This window comes from Felis catus, chromosome D4, assembly GCF_018350175.1.
Source record: "Felis catus isolate Fca126 chromosome D4, F.catus_Fca126_mat1.0, whole genome shotgun sequence".
In the NCBI taxonomy this organism is placed as follows: domain Eukaryota; kingdom Metazoa; phylum Chordata; class Mammalia; order Carnivora; family Felidae; genus Felis; species Felis catus.
Genome location: NC_058380.1, coordinates 58482182 through 58506011, shown reverse-complemented (window position 1 = coordinate 58506011; position 23830 = coordinate 58482182). Strand labels below are relative to the sequence as shown.

Here is a 23830-nt window from a genome sequence, read left to right as displayed (position 1 = left end):
TGCCTCTGAAGGCCCTTCCCGTAGAGGAAGGTGCTCTGAGCTGTCAGCCTCCATGGAGGAAACTGGAAAGCCAGCATTCATGTGAACACCCAAAGCTGGTGACTTCGCTCAAGTGTCAGACCCTGCATTGCATTTGCCCCCAGATAGGACAGTTAGGGAGACACCAGCTATTGGCTCATCTCAGTGACACAGCTTCCCACTGCTTCAAGCTCCTTGGTTGGGCCTCCTTCCTCACACGAGTGGGGCTCTGACATGATGGATGAAGTCTGGGGCAGCATGTGCTGGCAGAGGGGGATGTACGAGAGAATCAGGCAAGGCCTGTGTGAGGGCCAGTGAGAGATCTGACAAGCGCTGGTTTCCCTTGGGCTCCCCAGTGGCAAAGGCAGATGCCTCACCTCTGGGCCTGACGCCTCACCTCTGGTCAGCCCTGCATGAGCAACCGGGTCCTACAGGGCCCTGGGGGATGCACGGCCCTCGAGGCCATTTCCTTGCTTGAAACTTTTGCCCTCCTTGCTGTGTCTTTCACTTTGAGTGGTTCAAGCTCAAGGCTCACAAAAAATATTTCTTCCCGTTTTCTTTTTTATTGGTAATTCATAATATTTTCTTTGAAATGTAAGCATCGTCACCAGAGATGGTGACAGTGTGGAGAGCTAACAATATAGAACACATACAGAATTTAACCCTTGGTAATTCGTGTTTTTGAGTAAGTGGTACCTTTAAAGTTCTGCAGTAACACAAAACATAAAACAAAAAAAGCATCCCCCCCTTCACCTCTATCCACTTAGTTCCCACCTCCCGGAAAGGAATGGGTAAGTGCTCTAAATGTTTCTCATGGTGCCCTCCAGAGTTCCTTTTGTATATGCATACACAAAATGCGTGGGAAGTCTTATTTTCTTCCTCTTATTTTTTACACAAAAGGTTATACGTTATACATGCTGTGCTGTACCTGGTTTATTTTTCATAGGACGGTGTATCCGGAAGATCTTTCTGTATCAGTTCACGGTGGGAGTCCTTGTTCCCTTTTGCAGCGGCTCACCGTGTGAGCACGCCGTAACTCATTTAACCAGCCCCTGCAAATAAATTCATGTGTTGTTTCCAGTCTTTTGCAACTAGAACCTTGCACGCATATCACTTCCCGTACGTGTGAGTCTAGTGGTAAAAAAACATTTCCAGAGGCGCAACTGTGTCATCAAAGGATATGTGCATTTGTGACTTTGATGGATTTTGTCAAGTTGTGTATCGTGGGTGTGTGACCGGTGGGCTCCCACCAGAATTGTACGAAAGTGGTGTCCTTCCCCACAGCCGTCCTGGCACGGTGCTTTACTGACTGGTCATGTGATGTAGTGGCAGATGTTCTGGGTTAAGGGCTTCGGCTCTGGGACAAAACCGTACCTCCACGGGGTGGGGGAATCTTCATTATAGAAGAGGAAGTGGCACCTGGTACTTAAGCCTTCCAGTCAACCTGAGCTCTCATCTTCAGGTGAATGACTTTAATTCCTCGGGTCTCAATTTTCTCATCTGCAAAATGGGGAAAATAATGTTACCTACCTTGGGGTCGTTGTGAGTTTTAGGTGAGATGATGCACGTAGAAAAGGCTTCACATGGTGCCTGGCAGGTGGCTACGGGAGGCTGGCTCTGCACTAACCAGCAGGGTAACCTTGACTGAGGGCCCCCTTGTCTGAGTCCCTGTCTGTTTCCTCTCTCGTCAGGGAAGGAGCTGGGCTTGTGGGTCTCTCAGGCTGTCTTCTCTCACCAGCTGACGTGACTTTCTTTAGCAACTTGTGTAACCTGCCCCCCCCCCCTTTCCTCTCTCATGCTCATCAAAGGTATTCAGGAGTCTCCGGTGCCGAACGGCCACTCACTGCCAGGCAGAGACTTCCTCCGGAAGCAGATGCGGGGAGAACTGTTCACGCAGCAGCAGCTGGAGGTGCTGGACCGCGTGTTTGAGAGGCAGCACTACTCGGACATCTTCACCACCACAGAGCCCATCAAGCCCGAGCAGGTACGCCCCACGGCTCCCTGCCTGCCGTACCCCCAGCCAGACGCAGACCTGGGGGGGCCCTCCCGAAGGCGTTTGGCGGGGTGTGGGCGGGAATGCCGGGTTCTGCTCAGAGGCGGGCTTCTCGTTGTTCTCGGCCCGACTTGGACGGTTGCAGCGTCCCCTAAGGTCAGGAGGACTTGTCTGGGGTTCTGGCAACTTCTTGCCCTGGTGCCTCTGTCTCCCTGGCCAGCCTGTGGGGTGGGGGGGTGGGGGCGGGGTGGGGCATGGTCACATGACTTGTCTGGCTGCTCTGCTTTTGCTGAATGGCGTCCTTTCCCCAGGCTCTCGGCACAGAGCTGGTGTCATGACCTTCTGGGCCACTGGAGGTGGTCTTGGGTCACCATCCTGCCAGTCAGGATGAAGATGGAAATACGGTCACAAAGCACGTTATAGTGGTGCCAGCGTGTACCCCACCGTCAGCCCACGCGTCAGCTCGCCCTGGCATGCTTTTAGAGACCGAATCCAAGAGTCTGGAGAGGGGGAAGTGTCTCACTGGACAAACTCCCAGCCGGGTCATTTGCAAGACAGGGAGAGAAGTAGAAGGATGACCCCTTGCTGACCGTGGACAGACAAGCAGTCACTGTCTTAGCTATGGGACCAGAAAGGATTTGCCCAGTGAGAGGCTTCTGGGGCCTGGATAAGGTCCCTAAGTACCAGATGCAACTCGAGAGACTATTTCCTGATGCCCAGTCTGGGCTGGTTACCTGGTAGGCATAGGCGGCTCAGATATGGTCCCCGCCTGCCGAGAGCTCCCATCTGGTGGGCAAGTCAGAGACCTAGCTAGCTGATCCTGGTGCTGAGGACTGGCCTCGCTGAGCTTCCTTTACATGCTAATTAGATGGGGCTTCTGAAGTTTTCCCATAGAGCCAGTCAAAACCCTACAGGCTGTGTGCACAAGCTCCCATGGAGGGGAAAGGGACCAGAGGGGATGTTGAGTAGGGAGGAGTGAGCAAAGCCTCCAGGGCCACCATCCTATGACAGTCTAGCTGTCTGAGCGGTTCTTGTGAGGGCTCTCACAGACCATCTAGCCACTTTGTTTTCACATGGAGAAACCGAGGCCCAGAGAGGCAGAGACTTGTCTGAAGGCCACACGGCAAGTCATGTATTCACTCAACAAACACCAAGGAGTATCACCTGTGTGCAAAGCATGGAGCCAGGCACTAGGTACTGTGAGTGAACAAGACAGGCTTGGACCTGCCCTCAGGGAACCTATAGATATGTGGAAGAATCCCATAAGTAAGAATAACCCCAAAGGTCATGGATTACAGATGTGCTAGGTGCTGAGGTTCTCTGAAAGAATAAAGCACAAGCTGAGCCAGCCTGGAGGCCACCATGGCTTCTGGGGGGAAATGCTTTTATGCTGAGCCCTGAGGGGTAGGGCAGGACAGGAGAAGGGACACAGGGTGGGGGGGAATGTGCCTGGCAGAGGCAACAACAAGGGCAGGGGCCTTGAGGTAAGAGGGGGCACGGCAAGGTGAGGAATGGAAAGAGGGCCAAGAGAGCCACTGTGCCTGGGCTTCAGGGCGTGAGGACGTGGGAGTGTTGGGGAGATGGGCCAGGTCTCGTACGCTGTGGTCAAGATTTTGGTCTGTCTTCTACACGTAAAGTGTCCCGTGGGAATGAGGTGGTCCTGTGGGCTGGACAGAGCTGATCCCACACACTTTAGACCTTGAGCTTTCAGGTAAAGAGTCTGTTTCCATCACAAACAGCCTCTCTCCCTGCTCAGAGCCCTTCTGAGAGGTGGCCAAAGCCACATTCCGTCTGACACAGGAGGAGAAAGAAAAGGAGCCTTCCTTGGATGAAGCCCACCTTTCCCTCCAGAACTGGGGAGAAAATGTATCTTCTAACCATCGACAAGATCACATGATTTGAGAGACTAGCAGAGGGTACAGAGGCAAGCTTTCAACTCCCTCATTTTTTAGAGGCCCCGAGAGGGGACAGGGTTTGTCCAGGGTCACCCAGCAAGTGAGTGGAGAAGAGTGAGGGCCCAGGCCTCTACACTCAACCTGGTCTCTACTTCATGAAGCCTCTAGCACTTGTACTAAGTTCCTGTTTACTTCAGGTAGGCATTCAGTGTTAGAGACTGGATTTCCCTCGATTCTTAACGGAATTCAGAGTCTGCATCATTTTAGCTTCGAATGCCCAGGAAATCTGGGCAGAGACTGCAGGGCATCATAATTGGGAGGAGTCCAGAAGCCATCCGTGTATTTCCTCACTTGCTTAGACATTCATATGTTCACTTATCCGACGTATTTCTCGCATGCTGCCTGTGAGGTTGGCACAGTGCCAGGCACCCAGGGGGACAGAGGGATGAGTCAAGCGTCAACTCTGTCTGCCCACACTCTCTCAGGGGCCATGTGACATGGATCCAGAACCTGCAAGGCAAGGGAGAAGGTTCTGCGGGCGCTGATGAATGGGGAGGTTGCCTCATTTGGGAGCATCGGGGGAGGAGTTACAGAGGAGGCAACATTGAGGGACAGGTCCTGATAGGCCCCTGTAGAGATGCGGCCTGGTGGGGAGGAGACCGAGTTACAAACTCTGCAAGGGCCCTGTTCCTAACGGTCTTGCTATGCAGTGTCCTTCAGAATGGCGCGGACACGACCGCGGGCCTGTGTCTGTGTGGGCTCTGAGGCGGGGCCTGCGGGCGAGCGTGTGGCGGGATAATGACTGACTCAGTGCTTTCTGGTTAATCTGCTTCACCTCCCCGTAATGTGCCGTAATGAGGAGAGATGGAAGGTGAGGCCACGGGGCTGCCAGGCACACACACAGGCACTGGACTATGAATGACGTACCCTCGCTCCTGGTTCCTAGTCACTGGACAAATGACAGCCAAAGCAAGGGGCCACAGACCGGGAAAGAGTGCGTGTCAAGGGTACAAGTTGCCGTACAAGGTTGACACGCAAGGGTATGAACCCCCTCGTGCCCACTCTCTGCTTTGCCTTGTGAGCCCCAGAGTAGCATGGCACGGTGGTGGCACCGAGAAGGGGGCCTGGAGCTCCGGCAGCCGAGGGTGGCGTCTCTTCTATATGTGAGCAGACCTGTGTCTCCATGGCCTAGTGGCCTTGGTGGGGTCTTGCTGTCAGTTTCACCGAGCAGCCTATGGGGAAGAAAGAGCTTCATCTGGCTTTGGGGTTGAGGGAGTTCGACTTGAGTCCTGGCTCCGCCCTGTTGGGCAGGTGGCTTTTTCTCTGGACCTCAGTTCCTTATCTGTGGTGGCCGTAATTGTGATTTTGCCAACAACAACAATAGCACAGCAGCAACCCAACAGCAGTGGTCGTCCCCACCTAAGCAGGCTACTGTACTGTTTTCAAAGCCCTTTCACATCCATTCTCCCCTTGGATTCACAATTTAAGTGCCTGCTGAACAGTGTGGGCAAGACTGGTAAGCTCCATTTCACAGATTGGAACATTTTTTCCCATTCACCCCATTTTCAGCCCAGGGAGCTTCCAGGACTTGTTGAGGCCACAGAGCTGGAACTTGACTTCGGGGTCTTCTGTCCTCATTCTGTGCTAGATGGCTGCATGGGCCTCCCTGTCCCCAAAAGATTCTAGGAGCATTTTCTAACTGGCTGGTTCTGGGGACTGGCCTTTGGCAGCCGGAGTCTGCCTGTCATTCCAGAATCCTCAGAGTCTTTCCTCCCCATGGGCTCTGGTGGTCAAATCCTCCTGAATTGCCTACCCAGCCCAACCACTCATGGGAAGAACATTCCTCGTCGAGGCCAGGCTGGGGTCCTACCAGTCACACCCACACCCACCTTGCCGCTGTTGCCACCCAGATCTGCCCTGGGTGGGTAGGGCAGGCTTCCTGCTTTTATATGGAAACTTAGTAAACCCTTGGCCCTGGGTGTAATGTGTACATACTTCTGGGGCAATGAAACACTTCCTTTTCAAAATGGTTATTGAAAAAGCAATTCTGTTTTCCCTACATGTGGAGTGAGTAAAAATCACCCTGAAGGGGAAGAGAAAAAAGAAAAAAAAAGAAAAGAAAAGGAAAGAAACAAGTGCTGGTGGTGAGTGCGTTTTGAACAGTGGAATCTGTTTCAGTAAAACTCGCGGTGACGCTGTCGCCTGCCTGCTCCTAGCGGGAGCTGGTCCCTCCTCCGGCCTCGGCAGGAAGGCCGCCTCGGAGCTCAGCCTGCCGTATTTACTCTCGGCAGACTATTAACCAACACCAGGCTATTAATCTGGCTTTTGAGCCTTCACTAAAGCCCATAAAAGCTCACAGTTGTCAAATGGAGTTCATTTTAATTTCCTTTCAATCACAGTAAATTATTCAGGTGATAAATCAGCTGGAGCAGCCTCCTGGCTGTAATAGAAACCCTAATTCCTGGCTAATTATCCAGCCCATTGCTGCCAACAGATCAATACGGGCGCAAAATGGAACCGGCCCAGGGCCCTCCCTCCCATCGGGCCAGAGACAGAAAGACAGCTGGGGAAGGGGACGTGCTGCTGACCTCCCGGGAAGTTCAAAGGTCATGGGGGGTTAAACTGGGAGAGGGCCTGTCCCTTGTCTGAAAGAGAAAGCCACCAGAAATGCCTCCCACTTGCTTATGCTGCTTTGCCCCCTGAATGGTGGTCTCTCTCCAGGCTGGTGGCCCTGGGCCGAGCATTGCCTATTCCTGTGGGTGTCCTACCCCTGAGTTTCTGAGCATAATTGAGCTTGATCATCAGAGATGGTCTGAACACCTACCTGACTCAGAAAAAGGGCTGGGACTGTAGGGAAAAAGATGAGGTGCTGGACATGCTTCCTTTCTTCAAGGAGTTCGTTTTCCTCTGTAGTGGGTCCGTGCCCATCAGAAGGAGGTGAGGTACGGAGAGGAGGGACTGTGGAGACCAGTGTGCTGGGCTGAGGAAGGGGGAAGTCTTCCTGGAGGAGGTGCCATTAGTGCTGTGTCTTGAGGGATGGGCAGAATCTAGATCTGTGGAGATGGTAGAGATGGCCGGAGGGGGCATTCTAGGCAGAAGGACGATGTGGGCAAGGGCATGAAGCAGTGTGAGATAGCAGGGAACTGTGGGCCGGTCTAGGTAGTTGAATGGAGGATGGGTGAGAGGCAGTCTGGACAAGAGGACTGGAGAAGTAGTGGGTCAGCCAAACCCCAGAGGGCTGGCATGTGGAGGTGAGGAGGTCTGACTTCACTGTGGGGGTAGTGGGCCCCAAAGAACCTTGTGTCCGTGGCCTGGAGTACTCTTCTCATCTGGAGGCGACCTTCCCTGGGACTCCTGCCTCTTGCCCTGTCCCTGCTGCTATTGTCAAATCTCTCTTTCTGAAGCCCATCCTCACTTGGGAGTCCCTCGTGGTTTACCGACTCGAGACCCCAACCTGGGCCCTTCATCCCCGTCATGGCCCTTCACCGCCCCCCGCCATGCACCTCTGCTTGCCCACAGGATGCTCTGGCTATGGCCAGGCCTGACCTCTCACTGGCCCTTGTGGGCTGGGATCCTTCTCTGTTTGAGGGCGCACGGACCATGGGCCTGTGTGTGGGGTGCATGTGTGTGCATGTATGTGAGTGCGTGAACAGCAGGGATAGCTCCGAGCATGCAGAGTGGCAGCTACTGCGATTGTTATTACTTTCTTAATGTTGTTATTCTTTTAAAAAAATGTTTATTTGTTTGTTGAGAGAGAGAGAGGGTGTGTGCGTGTGCCAGCAGGGGAGGGACAGAGAGAGAGCGAGAGAGAGTCCCAAGCAGGCTCAGCGCCCTCAGCACAGAGCCCGACGAAGGGCTTGATCCCACAAACTGTGAGACCATGACCTGAGCTGAAATCAAGAGTCAGATGCTTAAGCGATTGGGCCGCTCAGGTGTCCCTTACTGTTGTTGTCTTACTCCAAGCTCCTGCTCACTGTTGCCCTGCATAGGCTATTCCTTCTGTCTGTTTCTAAATCTACCCTGTCGGGGCCCACCAGGAGTGGCCTTCACTGACCCAGTTCAGCCAGCACTAAGTTGCTTCTTGTCTAAGTTCATGAAAGCATCAAGTCCTAATCATTACTGTAGTGATGGTTGTAACAATGATGTATTCATTGCTTGCCATGGGTCTGGCTGTGTTCTGAGGAGCACTTTCCTTGCCCCATGTCATTACAAAGTCACAACAACGCTATTATCACCTTTGTGCAGACAGGATGGCTTAGTGAGGTTAGCAGTAATGTCGCTGAAGGTATGTAGTAAGTGCCGGGGCGAGATCGGAGCCCAAATCCCTGGCCCCAGAGTCCAGGCTGGTGGCCACCGGGTCGCTCCCATTGCAACACAGTCAGGCTGCCCACTGATTCTTACAGGTGACCAGTTTCCTGGGAACACACCTGGGGGTTCACTCTACTTATCCTGGGAGCCAAGCATGGGTTAGAAAGTGGTGGGGCCGCCACAGGCACCAGTGTGGTTTCTGGAGGTATGAACAGAAGTCTGAGGGCAATGACTGTGCTGTTCCACTCTGATCTGGTTTTGCTCTGCTTACCCCAGCCTTCCTCTGCTAAGGCTGTGCTCAGAACCAGACTCCTCCTTTGCGGATACAGTAGAGAACATTTAGAAGAGACGATTGAAAACTCTTTCCTAGGAGGGATGACTGGAGAAATTGGGGCTGTTTGGTCTGAAGAAGGGAAGACTTGGGGATGTGAACAGGGAAGGAGGCAGGCTAAGAGAACTTTCTCATAGCCCAAGCTTCCTAACCAGTGGAGTGGGCCTCCTTGTGAAGTAGTGAGCCTCCTGTCACCAGAGGCGTGTAAGTAGAATCTATCCTTATTCATATTTGCTGTATTAGAAGTTTAAGAATCCACTGAGGACTTGATTAGCTAAATGTCAAGGCTCTTCCAACCTGAAAGAATAATTCTAAGGCACGGAGAGCAGGAGGGCTTTGGTGGGTGGGAAGGTGAGAAAAGGAGACCTTTAAAGCTGCTGGGTGGAAGGGGCGCTCAAGGGATGTTTCCCCTCAGGAATCCTCACTGGGGTGGGCCAGCCTGGGGCCCGGGACCCATGGCCCTGAGTGGCAAGGGGCCGGAGGCTGTAAGCTCTCAGGAGGCTAGTGATGAAGCCAGCTCCTCTCGTGCACAGAGCAGGGTGGAGGCTTCTGGTGAGGAAGTCTGGATAGTGGTGGCTGCCGCCAGCCTCACCACGCACACAGGGTGCTGGGCATCCTCTGCCCAAGAGCTCAGAGCCAGGCCCCTCAGGGAAGAGGGTGGAAAGGACTAAACAGACCTGTGTCCTGCCAACAGGTGCCAGCTTGCAAGGGGCTGGGAGAGTGATACATAACTTAAGATAAAGGGATCACTACTGAAAACCCACAACAGCTAGCAGGGGAGTCTAGTTCACAATGGCTCTGCAAAGCAGAGCAGGATCTTCATGTGGCAGATAAGGAAACTGAGGCAGAGAGAGAGTAAGTCACATGCCCTAAATGATGTAGCTCGTAAGATTGCCCCATTCTCTGCTCCCTGCTTTTTGCGGGTGTAGACTGTCCTCTGGGGTCAGCGCCCTTTACTCTGCATGTGCAGACACTTCCTGATTGACTTATTGGCTTCATTCAGCAGATATTTATTGAGTACCCCCTCTGTGCCAGGAACTGTGCTAAGCGTTGGGACAGAGCAGCAACAAAGACAGACATCGTTCCCAGAATTGACCCTATAGCAAAGGAGACAAATTTTGACCACATTATTCTACCAGGAAAAATGGTGTCATTACCAGGTATCACAGAGTATGATAGGTGCTCTGAAGAGAAAGACCAAAGAGTAAAGAGTGGGACCTCATCTATATGGGGGGAGGGGCATCAGGGAATGTCTCTCTGAGGATGCACCTTTGAGCTCAAGAAGGGAAAGTGTGGCAGGGAACAGTGTTCTAGGCAGAGGGAACAGCCTATATAAAGGCTTTGGTGGCCTAGTAACCAAAAGATGTCCTGTGGGGCTGGTAAGCATGAGAGGTAGAAAGCGGCCTGTGGTGCAGGTAATGAGGTGGTGGGGGCCAGATGTGGACTAGGGCCATGGCTTTGGGTTTTGTCTTGAGAGCAAAGAGAAGATTGTAATTTGTAAACCAGGGACTATCAGGATCTAATCCAATACAGATTAGAAGGTTATTCTGCTGCTCTGAGGAGACTTGGAGGGTTGGGAGACCAGGAGGCTTATTTGCCAGGTGCAGACCAAGTCGCTGGTCCCCTGGAGACAGTTGTCAGCCCTGGCTGGGGTTGGCCTTCTCTCCAGTCTTGGGGCGCTGACCGGGAACTGTGTGGCCCTGTGATGCATTGCTTCTCCCCTTTCTTCTCCGCTCCTTTACCTCCTCCCACCTAACCCCAGACCCCCCAACTCTGCAGCCAGGCCCCCAGGTTACTAGAGTTGAGCTCAGATTTGATTGTGAGCTTTCTGATGGTCAAAGCAAAGCGGGAAGCAGTCTTTTGTGTGCTTCTCATTATCCACCAGGGGAAAATAGGACAATTCCCCCAAAGGAAGCCATGTTTTTTTCCGACAGGGTGGAAGGGAATGGCCGCATGGGTTTCCAGTGGGGGCCCTGTGGAGGCCCTGGGCACAGTCCTCAACCACACCCACAGAGGTGCCGCAGAAGGTTTCAAAGGGCTCTGTCTTACGGGTGAATGTGATGGCCACACGCTAATCAGTGCATTTCTGCATGGGCCTGGCCGCTGTGACCACAGGGCTTGAGAATGCAGCTTTTCCAGTAGCCTAAGTTAAACTAAGAAAAATCCCAGACATTCTGGGGCACCATTCCTAGATTTTCCAATTTGATGCTTGGAAGATGTGCCACTATCTTGGGGCTTTGTGACTTCCCGCCACCCAAGGGTCCCTCAGGGCAAATGTCCTAAGCAGAAGGTTTGGGCTATAAGAGTGTACCTCATCATCAACTCAGCTCTTGACGAGAAAGAGAGTTTAGTAGTTTTGCATTTGACTTCTTTGCATTGACTTTGCACTTGGGCTTGCTGTGCAGGAACCTGGGGATGTTAAAGGAGGGAGGAATCATAAATTTTAGAGATGGAAGAAGCAGAGGGCTTACCCACGCAGTTGCAGGTGGACAGGATGGAAGTAAGAGGGCATGGCTAGGCCTTCCCATGGGAAGCAGGCACCTTCTGACCTAGTTGTACATAGAAGCCTGATGCCAGAGGAAGACTTCTGACCTCAAGGCATGGTGGAGGTGGCCCAGTAAATGTCCTGGGCTTTGACGGGTCAGAGGAGTGACTCTTACCATGGAAGGAGCCATAAGAGTGGAGAGGATGATAGCAGCAAGGAGAAGGGCACTTGTCTTCCCAGTTCTTCCCAGTTCTTCCCTGACGGCAGAAAACCCTTTCTTTTTTAAAGTTTATTTATTTGAGAGAGAAAGAGAAAGAGAGAGAGACACAGAGAGGATGAGCAGGGAAGGGACAGAAAGAGAGGGGGAGAGAGGGAGAGAGAGAGAGAATCCCAAGCAGGCTCCGCACTGTCAGCACAGAGCTCAATGCAGGGTTCGAACTCATGAACCGCAAGATCGTGACCTGCCAGAAACCAAGAGTCAGATGCTTAACCAACTGAGCCACCCAGGCGTCTCTAAAGCCCCTTTCTGAACACTGAGATGCAAGCAAGATTTAACTTAGATGTCATCTTGCCTTTGGAATGAGTTAATAACAAGGACTGTGCTGGAATTCTTGCTCCCAGATCCCTAGAGGTTCTTGTGCCTCTAGACCAGCCATATTCTCCCTTAGCCCTTCTGCTGTTGTCATCTCAAAGTGACCCAGGGGTGAAACTACATGGATTCTGAGGCCTCAACCTTTTTCACTTGCTCTACTCCCTTAGAGTCTTGCCTAGGGATGCCCATTTCTTCCTGAACAGCTGTTAAAATATTTCCTAAACAACGGAATGTTCTGAGTATTCTTTGTGTTCCTGTGGGTCAAGCAGAAGGGTGGCTTCCCAAGAAAAGTCATTGGGTCTGTTTGGCGAGATTGAGGAATGTCTGAGGGAACACTGAGGAAGTTGCCATAGTGAAAAAGTGTGGGACAGGCCCCCGGGCTTTCATGATGCCTCTTGGGCTCGTCACTTCCCTCTGGGTTATGGTTTCTGCATTTGGGGTGGGGGATTAGACCGTGTCATCCTTGGGATTCATTCCAGCGCTAACATTTCTGTGAGATATAAAACAAATTGGAAACCCATCTCTTATTTTTATTTTGACTTGCTTACAGTTTTTCTTCCCGTCTGTTCCACTCTTTTAGATGACAGTCAAATTCTGTGTATCGTGGGGTTTAAAGATTACAAGCAAATTGTCAAAGAGCTGGCTGGGCCTTGCCGGGATGTTCTTTCATTCATTTATTCATTCATTCATCCAAGAAATTTTTATGGCTACGCCATGTCAGTGACATTGACCACCTGTGCTGTGCCGTGTGGCATAAAGTAACAGCGATAGACGCAACCAAAGGTGCTGTGTGAAAATTGACTTTGGGGGTAGAGATATTTCCCCCTACACAAGGCTTAGCAATATTTGTAATTTTAAAAAAAGGCAAAAAAGAAAACAAACAGAATATTCTACTCATAGCTTGTTTGTTTTGAGAGTGCACTGGAAGTTTGGCTTAAGGAATTTGGCTGTTTACAAAGCTCTCAAGCACACACACACAGACGCACACTTTGTTGTTTTGTAAATTATAAAAAAAAGAACACAGATTTCTAATTCTGATAACAAGGTCTCAGCTATTATAGGCACCTCTTTCTTCTTAAACAATAGAAACACTGGATCAAATATAAGAATGAAATATTTTTGACATATATCTGATGTTGCATTAAAGAGAGGGAAGTCCTTGGGGGCTGGAAATTAGGAAGGAGCTCAGAGCCAGAACTTGAAGTGCATGAGCTAATATCCCAGTGGCTCAGGGTACTTACTGGTCCTGGACATAGTTCATAGTGAACAGGGTCTGGGGGTGTTGATGCTGGTGCTGAGACAGAAGATTTGGCCTGAGACCTACGTGATAGGGGAGTTGGAAGTGAACTGTCTGTAAAAAACTTGAAACCTGGAAGGATGGCACTTTCCATGAAGTGAGCAGTGGGCCCATTTCACCTCCAGACTGATGAAAACAGTGGAAACCCTGATTCCACACAGGACTCCAAGCACAGCAAAGGTTTCCCATGAGAAGTTATAATCCCAAGGCTGTGCTACATACAAGTGTGGTATCCACTTTATATTATTGCCAAGAAACTCAAGTAGAGAAATTAATATAAAAAGCAGGCTCCTATCAGTGAAATCCTTGAGATGCCTAGCAGAAGCACCTGACAAACTCTCACCTGGATCCTTCCGCAGTCCAGTCTGTACAACTTGCCTACAGAGTGAATGGTAACTGCTGAAGATGAGCTTACGATTTAAAAAAATTGCAAACCACACCAGGAAATGAGGGGGAGTATGGGAGACATACCCAGAAGAATTAATGCTCCAAGAACTTAAAATAACAGACAATCTGAAACAGACTGTGAAATGACTACAGAGATGAAAAAAGGACCGGAAATACTACAAAAGGAGAAAACACCATGGAATAGGAAAACGCAGATTAGAAAAAGAGCCAAATGCATGTTCTAGAAATAAAAATTTTACTAGTTACCAAAATTAAATTTTCAATTCATGGATTAAATACCAGGTAAGACACAGCTGAGTAGAAAATTAGTGATTTGGGAAACAGAGCTGAGGAAATTGCTGGGAATGCAAGCTAGAAGTCTAAGGAGTTGGGAAGTCTTAAAGAGAGGGTTACAGATAAAGCAGAGTTTCACGAGAAGGTCCAAACTATATCTAGTAGTTGCTCTGGAGGAATAAATAGGAAAAATAGAGGTGAGGCAATATTTGAAGAAATATTGGCTAAAGAATGTATAGAATAGAACTGTTGTAAGACATGGGGCGTTAGATTGAAGAAGCATAACTAAATCCCAGCAAGTTAAATAAAAATAAATGTACATCTTGGCAAAGGGGTAGTGAAACTGAAGAATGTCAGAGACAAAGAGAGTTATAAAGGCAACTAGAGAGAAAATATAACTTTTAGATTGACAACACTTTTTTTTTCAGGAGCCAGAAAATAGTAGAAAATATCGTTAAGTGTTATGAGATAATAACAATTGATCTGTACTCAGATAAATGATCATTTAACAGTGAAGGCAAATAAAGACATTTTCAGACAAATACAAAGAGGGCTTACCACTCAGACACTCTTACTGACCTGATAATGAGGTACTCCAGGAAGAAGGATAGGAGAGACCTCCAGTTTTAGCTCTGGCATATGAAGATCTAGGAAGTCATTGCTCCCATATTTCCAACAACAAGTAGAGCTGAGCAAGCTGAAATCAACACCTTTTCTTGACCCATCAGAGATCTGAGGTGGAAGGGCAAACAGCTATTGAAACCTGCAGAGATAGGAGCATACAGAGTTGCAGCTGATATCTTCCAGATTAACATAAAGCCTCTACTAAAGACCTGTTTACCTCAGTTTCTGCTACCCAATTCTCATGCCCAGCTTTTGGCAAAAAGTTAGGCAAGAAAAAACACAGTCTGAGAGACAAAGTAAGCATGAGAAACACACTCAGATGTGACACGGATTTTAGAATTCTTATATAGGGAATTTAAAACAACCATGATACCGGGTGCCCGGGTGGGTCAGTTGATTAAGCTTCCGACTCTTGATTTCAGCTCAGGTCATGATCTCACGTGAGGTTGGTGAGTTTGAGCCCCACTCTGTGCTGACGGCACAGAGCCTGCTTGAGATTCTCTCTTTCCCCTTCTGGCTGCCCCTCCCCTTCTCTCTCTCTCTCTCTCTCTCTCTCTCTCTCTCTCTCTCTCAAAACAAATTTAAAAAATTTAAATAACTATGATATGTTAAGGGCTCTAATGGAAAAAGCAGACGGCACAAAAGGACAGATGGGTAATGTAAGCAGAGATATGGAAACTCTAAGAATTGAAGGGAAATGCTAACAAGAAAAAGCACAATAACAGAAATGAAGAATGCCTTTGATGGACTGCTCAGCAGATTGGACAGCCAAGTGAAGAATCAGTGAGCTTGAAGAGGTGTCCACAGAGACCTCCCAAGCCGAAATGCAGAGAGGAAAAAAGAGAACACAGAACATCGACAAAATGACCAAAACAGAACATCCAAGGGGTGTGGAATAATTTTAAGAGGAGTAACACATGCATAATTGGAGCACCAGAAGGAGAGAGAGAATGAAGAAGAAATATTTGAAGTAGTAACGGCTGAGAACTTTCCAAAGTTAATGACAGATAGCAAACCACAGATGCAGAAATCTTGGAGAATATCAAGATATTTTGATATCTACACCAACACATATCATACTCAAACATCAGAAGACTACAGACAAAAAGAGAATCTTGAGGAAAGCCAGAGGGAAAAGCTACCTTACTTCTAGAAGGACAGGGGAAAAGGAATAAATGAAAATAAAATAAACTACTTGATTTTTGTTTTAAGTCTTAGTTGATTGGAAAGGTAACGGTTTGAAGTGATAATAGTAACAATGAATGGGGGTGATTGTGACATATGGATAAGTGAAATGAATGGCAGCAGTGTCACAAGGGGCAGGAAGGGGTAATTGGGAATACTCTACTCTGTTAGAAGGTACCTGTACTACACCTGAAGAGATACAGTGTTAATTAAGGTGAACTTTTTAAATGTATATTGAAAACTCGAGGACAACCACTAAAGCTCTTTTTTTAAACTTAAAATTTTTTCTTAATTGTGGGAAAAACACATAATGTAAAAATTATCCTCTTAAACATATATAAGTGTACATTTCAGTAGTGTGAAGCAGATAAACTGGAATCATATACTATATTTAATTAAACCCAGAGAAAGAAGAAAAAAGGAGGGGAATGAAATAAAGAACAAATTCAATAAATAAAAAATAGTTACAAACTTAGTAGATGTTAATCCAACAAGAACATCGCTTGCTTTAGACGTGAATCATCTAAATATTCCCATTAATGGGCGCCTGGGTGGCTCAGTCGGTTGAGAGTCCAACTCTTGATTTTGGCTCAGAGCCCTGCATGAGGCTCCTTGCTGACAGTGTGGAGCCTGCTCGGGATTCTCTCTCTCTCCCTCCCCTGCTCACACATGCTCTCTCTCTCTCTCTCTCTCTTTTTTTTTTTTTTAAATTTTTTTTTTCAACGTTTATTTATTTTTGGGACAGAGAGAAACAGAGCATGAACGGGGAGGAGCAGAGAGAGAGGGAGACACAGAATCGGAAACAGGCTCCAGGCTCTGAGCCATCAGCCCGGAGCCCGACGCGGGGCTCGAACTCGCGGACCGCGAGATCGTGACCTGGCTGAAGTCGGACGCTTAACCGACTGCGCCACCCAGGCGCCCCTCTCTCTCTCAAAATAAATAAATAAACTTAAATAAATAAATAAATATACCCATTAAAAGACAAAGATTGTCATAGTGGATTAAAAAGACACACAAGACCAAACTATATGTTAACTACAAGAACATGAAACCCAGAAGGAAGGGATGGGATCTAAGGAGCAATGGCCACCAAACACATTGATACACAAGGGATAATCTTTAAAAACGTTTTTTTTAATGTTTGCTTATTTTTGAGAGAGAGAGAGAGAGAGAGAAAGAGAGAGTACGTGTGAGCAGGGGGAGGGGCAGAGAGAGAGGTAGACAGAGAATCCAAAGTGGGCTCCATGCTATCAGCACAAAGCCCAATGTGGGACTTGAACTCACAAACCATGAGATCACGACCCAAGCCAACGTCCAACACTTAACTGACTAAACCATCCAGGCGTCTCTAAATAAGGGATAATCTAAATACCTGGATGGTAAAAATCATGACTAGTTTTGGTGGGTTTAAAAACCAATAGAAAGGGGCGCCTGGGTGGCTTGGTCGGTTGAGCGTCCGACTTCGGCTCAGGTCATGATCTCACGGTCCGTGAGTTCGAGCCCCGCGTCGGGCTCTGTGCTGACAGCTCAGAGCCTGGAGCCTGTTTTGGATTCTGTGTCTCCCCCTCTCTCTGCCCCTCCCCTGTTCATGCTCTGTCTCTCTCTGTCTCAAAAATAAATAAACGTTAAAAAAAATTAAAAACCAATAGAAAAAAAATAATAATATGTAACATTTAGAATGGGCTGATGGGAATTAAAAATTCTAAGATCCTTGTATTGCTCAGAGGAGGATAGATACATAGATAAGCTTTAGATTTGGTTATGTCAAGGATGCGGATGAACAAATTAAGGTAATCACTAAAAGCATAGTAATGGACTTCTGAACCAGATGAGGCAAAAAAGAGAAGGTATAGAATACTCAGTGAATCCAATAGAAGACAGGAGAGAAGAAAGGAGCAAGAAAAAAGCATGGTAAATTAAAAATACAAAATTAGATGATAGATAGTAGAAATAAATACAATTATTTGAGTAGTCTCAATAAATATAAGTAGATTGAATTTGTCACATAATACAGAAGATATGAAAAATAGCCAAAACCCAGAAATATGCTGTTTATAGAAATTAACCTAAAATAAAATGGTACTCAAAGGTTGCAAGTAAGGAGATAGGAAAATATAGACCAGGCAAATACAAACCAAATCAAATGTGATAGAGTATTATCACTCTCAGATGAAATGAACTTTAAGGTCCAAAGTATCTGCAAAGACAAAGAGGGTCAAGAACCATTCATAGGAAGATACAGCAATCCTGAAACTGTATGTGCTTAGCAACAGAGTCTCAAAACTTTTAAAGCAAAAAAAATGTCAATGAACCAACTTTAAAAATCTGATAATATATTTTGGGAACTTTAATATATCCCTCTTATTTTTCATTTATTATTTTTTAGAAGTGAAATTTTTCAATGTTTATTTATTCATTTTGAGAGAGAGAGAGAGAGAGAGAGAGAGAGAGAGAGAGAGAGAGCAGGAGCGCGTGTGTGAGCAGAAGAGGGGAGGAGAGTGAGGAAGAGAGAATCCCAAGCAGGCTCCATGCTGTCAGTGCAGAGCCTGATGCGGGTTCAATCCCATGAACTGTGAGATCATGACCTGAGCTGAAATCAAGAGTCAGATGCTTAACCAACTGAGCTACCCAGGTGCCCCGACATATCCCTCTTATTAATGGATAGGTCAAGCTGACAAAAAACTGGCAGGGATATTTGTAAGCTCTGTACAACATAATTATATGTTTAACCAAATAGACGCATAAAAGGCCAACAATTAGAGACTACACATGCTTTTCAAACATACATGTAAGGAACACTTACAGAGATTGACTGTGTGCTATTTGTGGAAGCAAATCTCAGCAATGCCAGAAATTCACATCATAGACCACGTTCTTTGATCAGAGTGTGCTAAAATTGAAAATTCATAGTCCAAAGCAGATTAGATCTCTCATCTTCTGTATGTTTGAAAATTAAAAAAAAAAAAACAAAATCAACTTTCTAAAAAAACTCCATGGGTCAAAAAAGAAATCCTAATGGAAATTATGAAATATAACTGAACAACCCCAAAAACCCAACCCCCAGCAACAGCACTGCATATCAAAACTTGTGCAGTGAATCTAACGTGGTACTTAGAGGGCAATGCATAGCTTTAAATGCAATTTATTTTAAAAAGAAGATAAAACTAATAAGCTAAACATGTAAGTCTAAAAGTTACAAAAAGAGAGGCTCCTGGATGGCTTCTTCGGTTAAGTGTCTGATTTCTGCTCAGGTCATGATCTCACTATTCGTGAGTTCGAGCCCCGCATTGGGCTTTGTGCTGACAGCTCAGAGCCTGGAGCCTGCTTCGGATTCTGTTTCCTTCTCTCTCTGCCCCTCCCCTGCTCATGCTCTGGCTCTCTCTCTCTCTCTCTCTCTCTCTCTCTCTCTCTCTCTCTCTCTCTCTCTCTCAATAATCAATAAACATTAAAAAAGAAAGAAGTTACAAAAAGAGTAGCAAATACCAATAAGGCAGGGTGGAAGCACATACGTGTTGCAAAAGATTCAAACAACACAGAATCACACTAAAGAAAGCGACGGCTGTCTTTGCTTAATCTGTGTCTGCTTAGAGAGCCAGTGTTAACAAATGCAAGAAGAATTTCTAGACTTGTATTTTCTAAAACTAGCAGTCAGTAAATAGTTATAGCTCTAGCAGTGAGTGGATAGGCCTCGGTATAGGAAGGGATCAGTGGTTTCATAAATAATAATAATTTCGTAGTTATGTAAGTAATATTTCAGAAAACTGAGGCAAGAGGAGCTGAAGATACAGAGCCGCTCTGGGGAGAAAGATCCAGAGGTTTTAGTTGTCTGTGGATTCAGTCGTGTGTCTGCCAGCGTGAAAGCGGGCTCTGGATGGCTCTCCTTTATTTCGGTCAGGACACGCCTGTGGTGTGGGGCTCCAGGTGAGGGCCCCGCCTTAAGAAGGATGGCATGTAACTGGAACATGACCAGAGCGGGTGACCGGGTTGGGGAAGGGACTAGACCTAAGAGCTAACATTTATTAAGCCCTCACCATGTGCCAGGGACTGTGCAGAACCCTTTGTGTAGCCCCTTACCCACCCTCTCCGTGCTCTATGAAGTAGGTGGTGTAAAATCATTCCCATTTTACAGATGAGAAAACCAAGAAGAGAGAGGACAGCTTGTCCAAAGACTCATGCATAGGTGGGAACATCTGCAGCCGGATCTTAAAGCCAGGCGGTCAGAGTCCAGGGCCTATACCTTGAAGCACCATTTATCCTACCCCCCCACACTCACTCCCCTGTTTTCCCACCTTCTTGTGGGGAACCTGTCTTGTGAGGCACTTGAGGAATGGGAACTGGTTGGCCTGGAGAAGAGAAAATGCAATGGATACGCAAGAGTGTAGTCTGATCTCAGAAGGGCTCCTGTGGAGAGGGAGCAGACTTAGTTGTGGGTCCAGTAGGCAGACCCAGACCCTAGGTAGAAATTACAGACAGTTTTCTAAATTTTTTTAATGTTTATTTTTATTTTTGAGAGACAGAGAGACAGAGCATGAGTGGGAGAGGAGCAGAGAGAGAGGGAGACACAGAATCCGAAGCAGGCTCCGGGCTCCGAGCTTTCCGCAAAGAACCCAATGTGGGGCTCAAACTCACGAGCTGTGAGATAATGACCTGAGCTGAGGTCAGACACTGAATCGACTGAGCCAGCTTTCAACTGAGACAGCTTTCAACTCAGTCAAAGGAAACCTTCCAGACAGACAGAACTGCCCAAATGTGGGTTGGGCTGTGGGTTTCCTGTCGCTGGGAGTACCTGGCATGGGCAGTGCAAACACTTGGGGGAAAGGCTGAGGAAGGTTTTCAAGCATCAGATGGAGGCTTGGAAGAGATGACCCTTGCAGCTCTGAGCGTCAGCATTCTGTGACAGACATGGTTGCTTTTCCTCTCTCCCATTTGGGAGAAAAGATGGTTTGTTGATTCTTTCCTGATAACTTGGCTATGAAACAAAACAGTGTGGATTTATTGAAGATGATCACATCCTCCAGTTCAGTGTCAGTGCTTTTAAGAGAATATAGACAAATCTAGGGTTGAGGTCAGGGAATTGGCCATGTTATTATCATTTTGGGCCACCAAGAGGGCAGATCACTTTATGCACCTGTTGTAAGTTTTGGGGGTTCCTGGCAGGAGCTGGCTCATGAGGATGAGAGTATGTTCCGAAGACGCTTAGAGATTTGAGATCTGGGAGGTGGACAGGATCTAAATGACAGGTCTAAATGACCTGTGGCCACCCATGGGGCTGGGGCAGGCGAATGGAGCTTTAGATCAACGGAGTCAAAGTGTGCTCAGTGAGGTTGAAAGACAAAGATGTCGGTGGAGGTCCCCAGGAAGGGGACACCTGTCAGGAGGGAGGTAGGCAGTTCCTTAACATTTTGGAGGGACTGGCTGGGGCAGACGGCAAGGGGTTCCGAGAAGTAGGGGCAGGGTGTTGTGGTGGAGCTGTGGCCTGGATGGAGTTGGTGTCTGGGCACAGCGAGCACGCAGACCCCTCTGCCTTGTGCAGAAAGTGGTGGGGAGAGGAGGGAGGTATGCTCCCCACTGGAGAGGACCTCAGGGACCAATACGTGGAGGACTGCTGGAGGAAGTACAGTGCTGTGGCAAGAGAGCACAGGCTTCCCAAGGAGCTGTCTGGGACTTTGCACCCTTTTATGTTAGTTTTGAACCTCTTGGGACATTATGGTAATAAGTGGTTGTAGGCTTACCTCCAGAGACTGTGTGATTCTCTCTTTATGCCTGAGTTTGAGCACACAGGTCACCATCACTCCCAAAACAAGCACTAGCTTTTCTTCCTTTGTGTGCAGAGTTATTACTTTAAACCAATTTGGCTTTACCACTGCTTTAACCTCAGTTTTCTCATACATAAAATGGTATAGTAACAGCTCTTGCGTCACTTGGGTTATGCAAATTAAATGAAATGGACATGAAAAGAACTTAGCAGAGGGTCCAGCCCATAACAGACACTCCATAAATGTGATTTCTATTAACGTTACTTTTATCATTATCATCAAGGGGCATTTTGCCACAGCAGAGGAGCCTCAGGGCAGAGATGGGGTTATGATGGCAAAGGGATCTGGGCTGGCTGAACAGGATGCGAGTTTGAGAGGAGGCAGGAGGGCTTTTGCTGCAGAGAGAGGCAGAGTTCCAACTTGTCGGGTGGGAGGGTTGAGAGATCACCAGAGGTGCTGTGGTCTGCAGTGCACTGTGGAGGTGCTGGCAACTTCTCCTCCCCAGGCTCTGCTTTTACTGTTTGCCCGACTCCAAATTACACCAGCAAATGAGCTCAGGCTTTGAGGGGAAAATCCCATTAAAGTAATCAAAATAACAATTTGTATCACTTTTAGAACTTCTGCCTGAGGAGCTAAGAAATCTTTGTCATAAATTATTAATTCTGGGTTGTATTATAAGAATTTTCCCCTATAAACAAGCAAATTAATATTTCCCACTTGGTGCAACAGAGGACAGAATTCTCCGGTCTCCTAGATTTGTCTTGAAGAGAGAAGGGGGTATTCAAATCCAGACTCTGAAACTTCCGAGCTTGTGAATGTCCCTCCTGGGAGGAAGGACTGGGCCTGGCAGTGCCTGTGACCACACTTCCGGGGGTACTTGCCACCCGCCTTCATGCTCAGCCTATCTGGGAACTCAGGTGGCACTGTGCTGGTCACCTGTGTTGGCCGCATGGTAAGGTGGTTCATTCTGAGGTCTCTGGAGTTTGCCTGGTTCTGGAGTTGTCTGCGCCTACTGGCTGTGCGGTCTGATCAAGTTGCCCAACCATGCTGAGCCTCGGTTTCCCCATCCAAAAGAGGAAGACGGAGATGCTAGCGTGCCCTCTGCGGAGTTGGTGTGAGGACAGAATGGGGAGGCTCGTGCATAGTCTTGGACAGCTCTTGGCCCATGCTATTCATCTTTATTAATTACACCCCCAGAGAATGGCCGAATGATACAGACGAGGCTGCTGCCCCCACAGAGCAGTCTGGAGGCCTGCCCAGGACATGGGTGGTGAGGAGTGTAAGAGGGTGCCAGGTGGAGAAGAGAAAGACCCAAAGCCGGAGACCTGTGCTTATGGAGTTTAGGGAAGGGGGAGTGGTTGCAGGTGGCTGGAGTGTGAGTGGGTGGGTGCCATGACTCCGGAAAGCCTGTTTAAACACACACACACACACACGCACACGCACACGCACACGAACACACACAATATGATATAATGAAATGTAATATAGTATAGCATATAATAACATAATATCTAGGCAAGCGTCAGTTAAATACTTTGAATTATCTCATTTAATCTTCATAACAAACCCCTTCTGTCTGGTGTTTATTTTCCTCCTTTAAAAGATGAGGAAACCGAGAGGATGATACTCGATACACAGTGAAGTCTCACATGTTTACGGTACTGTTGCCTGGTGAGACACACGTGGTAGGTTTGGTTACGGTGTGATTTGTATCCTATTTGCAACTTCAGGGCTCCTCACTTTGGGGTGCTCCAGTGTGAGGGCTGGTGGTGGGCGATGGGGGCTGCATTGGGAGCTGCTAGAAAGGGGGCACTGCTTCCCTCTGGGACATTCTTTCGGGAATAGGTGTATCCATTTGTACAGATTGTCCTCAAAAAATTCCTTATGAACAGATCCAGGTGGTAAATTATAACCTGGAGTAAAAGTAGAGAAATCCTTTGCTCTCTGCGCTTTGGGGGACAGCACTGTAGGTTCTCTTGGTAATAAGCTTTTTCCAGGCTTCTGATCCTGTCTAGGATAGATATTTGGGTAGCCATTTCCCTCCTGTTTTGACTCTGGGCATGGTTACCTCATCACTTAGTCTTTGTGGTTTGGGAGGTTAGGAGCTAGGAAGTAGAAAGAGGGCCATGGGGCTTTCAGATTTCGTTGGGGACCTGCCTACTGGTAAATAAGTTGCCTCAAGTGTCTCCTGGGGATGCCTCATAGCTCACCAGTGAAATCCTAATATCCTAAACCAGACTTCAACCACAAAGGGCCCTGGTGAACCTGTGACCCACCACTATAGCACCCAGTTTTCTCTTCCATTCCCTAGAGTCAGAAATCCACATCTGTGCTGGGGGGCAAAAGAACTCAGACATGTTTACACACAACCTTGAATGACAACCCTGCATTGCCTCGGAGAAGCTTAACTAAGACTAGACAGTCTACGGGAGGACCTAAAACTGGCGATGAGATCCCATGCTAGGGCAGATTTGGGGACCTAATCTCTAGAGGTTTTAACCTGGCGAATATGGACCCAGGTTCTGGCTGGTTCTGGGGAAGTTTCTTTTCCTAGCTTTGCAAATTGAGGTTAACTGTTTGGATTTCTCCAGATCTTGGACTGGTTCCCATAACACCTACTTGATTTAAAAACTCAAGGGGCGCCTGGGTGGCGCAGTCGGTTAAG

The 23830-nt window shown here is 47.9% G+C and overlaps 1 protein-coding gene across 3 annotated transcripts in view; it reads left to right on the top strand.

Moving 5' to 3' along the window:
* PAX5 (paired box 5) overlaps positions 1–23830 on the top strand; it is a 194714-nt gene that overhangs the window by 61948 nt on the left and 108936 nt on the right. For all 3 annotated transcript variants that reach the window (XM_019816199.2, XM_011288547.3, XM_045043375.1), the window contains exon 6: positions 1827–2002. In XM_019816199.2, the coding sequence (XP_019671758.1) occupies positions 1827–2002 (176 nt within the window). The remainder of the gene's footprint in view (positions 1–1826; positions 2003–23830) is intronic.